At 48.6% G+C, this 4,052-nt stretch overlaps 1 protein-coding gene across 1 annotated transcript; it reads right to left on the bottom strand.

The window, feature by feature from the left end:
• Window positions 1–257: 257 nt before the first annotated feature.
• On the bottom strand, window positions 258–1,967 carry gpr173 (G protein-coupled receptor 173). Its single transcript, XM_063207614.1, has one exon. The coding sequence runs from the start codon at window positions 1,788–1,790 to the stop codon at window positions 621–623; it is 1,170 nt and encodes a 389-aa protein (XP_063063684.1). The 5' UTR covers window positions 1,791–1,967; the 3' UTR covers window positions 258–620.
• Between the last annotated feature and the right edge of the window lie 2,085 nt (window positions 1,968–4,052).

The following is a 4,052-nucleotide window of genomic DNA, read 5'->3' on the forward strand; positions in this document are numbered from 1 at the left end:
TTAGTCATGTTTTACAGAGAGCGTGTTGCCCAATTAGAAAACCATTGGGTGTTCTAGAACTATTTGATGTTCTAGAACACAGCTTGGTCATAGAAAGCTCTTAGAGGAGTATGTTTCAGTAAAAATGTTTTGTGAGAATTATTTTTCCGGATTCAACAGCCAAATGTAACAATTATGCATTTTTCTTACCATCATCTTTATCGTGTAATCATATACATTCAATAAAGAGGTTTTGGATCTTCATTTAAATGTTTTTTTCCTCAATGCTTTCAAAAAGCAATGCCACTCTCATGCTTCAGATAAATTTCTTTTTAAGTCTACATTACATTTTGAACATAGCATCGTTCCAAAACCCAGTCCCTTTTTACTGAAGGAGCAGACAATAGAAAAAAATAGCATTGAGGTGAATTCAGACCTTCCTTTGCAGTTTATGGAGGATAGAAAACATCTTGCACTGAATCAAAGGCCACAACAATTCAAATAGTTCCTCATGCCCCTCTCGTCACCTCTATCACCTCCTGAACCTCAAATGTCTCAGCCATCCCCCTCCCACCACCTAAAAAAGGACAAACTTAAAAAAGCAAATTAAGAAAACAAACAAACAAAAACAAACATTCTGTTCACATGACGCAGTAAGGCTCGCGGGGCAGTTGAGGTTTAGTCCTACAGCAAGGAGGCAGATGAGCCTTCAGTCCCTTCTTCAGGTCCTTGTTGAGGAGAAAGCAGATGATGGGGTTCACTCCGGCCTGGGCGAAGCTCATCCACACGGTGGTGGACAGGTACCGGTGGGGTATAGTGCACGCCTTGACAAACACCCGCCAGTAGCAGGCCACTATGTACGGGGACCAGAGCACCAGGAAAAAGAGGGTGATCACGTAGAACATCCTGCCGAGCTGCTTCTCGGCCTTGAACTCCTCCATGCCCAGCAGGCGGCGGTTCTGGTTGTGCAAGTTCTGCCGGATGCCCAGCAGGGTGGGGGGCATAGGGCCACGTCCGAACCCCGCTATCCAGTTGGCCGCGGCCTGCCCCGTGGCGCCGGGCCCGTGGAAAGTCCAGTTCTGGCTGATGGCGGGCACCATCTGCACGGGCTTCATCTTGCGGTGCTTGTACTCGAAGAGCAGCAGCTTCATGTAGACCACGTGCGTGGCAAGGATCAGCACGGCCAACATGAGCATGAAGCCCAGCGTGTCATTGGCCTTGAAGTAGCGGTGCTCGAAGATGCACTGGTCCTCCTCGCGGATGAACTTGTATGTGCCCACGTCGAAAACGGGAGGAAAAGCCATGGCCACCGAGAGCGTCCACACCATGCACACCACGGCCACACATGTCCAGAAGGTCATGCGCTTGGAGTAGAAGCGGTGGTGGGCAATGGCCATGTAGCGTGTCACGCTGATGCAGAAGAGCATGAAGGCGGCATGGAAGCAGAAGAGCACGGCCATGAAGGCCACCACCTTGCAGCTCAGCACGCTGTAGGTCCACGCCGAGCCGTTCTTAATGGACACCAGCACGAAGGGGAAGCAGACGGCCGAGCGGATGGTGTCGGCCAGGCACAGGTCCAGCAGGAAATAGTAGGGCGCCTTGTGCAGCGCGCGGTCCCGCAGCACCAGCAGCGACACCACCAGGTTGCCCACCAGGCTGATGCAGATGATCAGGCCCAGCAGCACCAGCTTGATGTAGGTGGACACCGTGGCAGAGGAGGATGGGCCCCCGCCCACCATTCCGCCGGTGGTCGCCACCACGGCCGCCAGAGGGTTGCCGGGGCCCTCGCTGCTCTCGTTGCCATTTGCCATCTCTGCTGCTGAGGCTGATGCTGCTGATGCTGCTGGTTGTCGTCGTTGACGTCGACGCTGATGACGTCCCACTTCCTGGCGCCGGCCTCTACTTCAACGGAATCCGTGGTTCTCTTCCTGTTGTTCCTCTTCCTGCTTCCTGCTTGACCTCTTCCTACACCTCCTCCTCCCCTTCGTCCTCCTCCCCCTCCTCCTCTCCCTCTGCTTCTTCCTCTTCCCCCACTGCCTCCTCCTCCTCCTCCTCCTCCTCCTCCTCCTCCAGCGGCTGACCTTTCGTTCGTCCTCGTGGTTGCCTCTCTTTGGAGTCTCACATGCAGGCAGGGAACTTCATTCTGCATTGCCCCATTTTGCAAAGAGCCTGGCGCACACACTTCGGCCTTTTTACCTTCCCAACCAAGCTCACCTTGTTCCTCTCCGCCCAGACACGGCACCTGAGATATAGAACAACACACATGATCAGTGACATTGTGGCAATAAGTGTTGATGGTCCACAAAATGGCCCTCCGTCATTTTTACTGAAAATTACAGACAAAACTAGACATATTTTTGAATACAGTACATGCCTTCAAGTGGCAGCACCCTGAAGACTGTAACTACTAATCTACTTAGGTTTTTTTTTTTAAAGTAAAATCGATAAATGGGAATTATTTGTGCTGAAATATATTTGCATTCATACATTGGACTTTGTCAAAGTGGACGTATTAATGAAGAATGAATCCATGTCCATTAATTAGACATAATTAGGACTTAATGTATGCAGAGGGAAAGTGAGGTAGATATTGCCTTGCTTGCTGCCCTTACTAAGGGTATAATCATTTCCAATGACCGTCTGTATGAACGTCTGACAGTAGACCTACTCAACCAAAATGTACAAATATTGTTGAAGCAGAACAGATATTTATTATATTTCACCCTACAACCAAATTCACAGGATTTTACACACATTCACATACAGTCGTGTGTGCAGCAGTGTGATGTGGTGACACAATAGCACAAACATCTATGTATGGGCAAGTTACAATAAAATGCCTAGCCCTTGGATCTAGGCCATGCTTCGCCACATTGTTATGTGTGTACCCATGCCAGGTTAGTAACACATGCTAAGGAAAGTGTACACAATTACTGAGCTGTCATGAAAGGCCATTATGCACCACTACATGCCCCACATACAGAATTTTGGGTTTCCCAACCTAGCACTGTCTGCCATAACTGTACAGTGAGCAGGTGAAACAGTCCACTGACACCAATCACAGATATCGGTGTGCTGTGTGTCTGTGTATCGTTCAAAAGGGAAGTCATCACAGAACACTGCGAACGACTGTGTTTCAAGCTCAATTTTGAGCCTCAGATTGATTCCACCTTTTTTTGATGAAAAGTGCACAGTCACGTATCTGGTGGAGGAAGGCAACAACAACAACAAACAAAGTGTACAGCAGCTTTTAATCTGCCGGCTTCAAATGCATCAATCAATCGTTTCCTGAATGGAGGACACACGACTCCCCTTAGCATCTGCTGTAGCATGCTGTGGAACATCTTCTCCGTCCCCCTCAGCATGCATCTGATCAGCTGTTTTCTCCACACGCTACATGGCATGCCAGCAACTAGTCTGTCACGGTAATTACCTCGCTTGTTGCTAGGCTACAACACCTAACATCCATTTGTGGACGGGTATCTGTGTGTGTGTGTGTGTGTGTGTGTGTGTGTGTGTGTGTGTGTGTGTGTGTGTGTGTGTGTGTGTGTGTGTGTGTGTGTGCGTTCGTGCATACGTGTGAGTGTGTGTGGATGAGAGAAAGAGACAGAAAGAAAGAGATGGAGGAATGGATATTGGGTTAGTGGGTATCTGTGTATGCAAGGGATGTGTGTGCGGTGTGTATGAGTGTAAGGAAAGAAGGGAGGAGAAATGGAAATAGGGGGAGGGAAAATGGATCACTTGTGATCTGAGGTGATGTTGGAGCCTCGTTTTTGTCTGCATGGTGGTTGCCATGAAATATTCACTGTCTGAACGTTCATCGGTATAGAGGGCCTCCAAGAGGAACAAAAATAAACCCTGCCTGCTAATTCTTCTGCGTTCTAACACTGCAGTGGGTGTAGATATTACTCTGATGGCCAAGTCACTTTAAGTAGAGCTGTTTTCTGTGGCATCTTTCTGGATGTTTGGTTCTCCAAGGCAAGACATAGGTGACAACCGAGGATACAAAACTAAGGATAGAAGACATGAAGTCCTATTGTTTCAGAGTAGGCATACTAATGCATTTCTGTCTC

This window comes from Engraulis encrasicolus, chromosome 10 (genome assembly GCF_034702125.1).
Source record: "Engraulis encrasicolus isolate BLACKSEA-1 chromosome 10, IST_EnEncr_1.0, whole genome shotgun sequence".
NCBI lineage: Eukaryota > Metazoa > Chordata > Actinopteri > Clupeiformes > Engraulidae > Engraulis > Engraulis encrasicolus.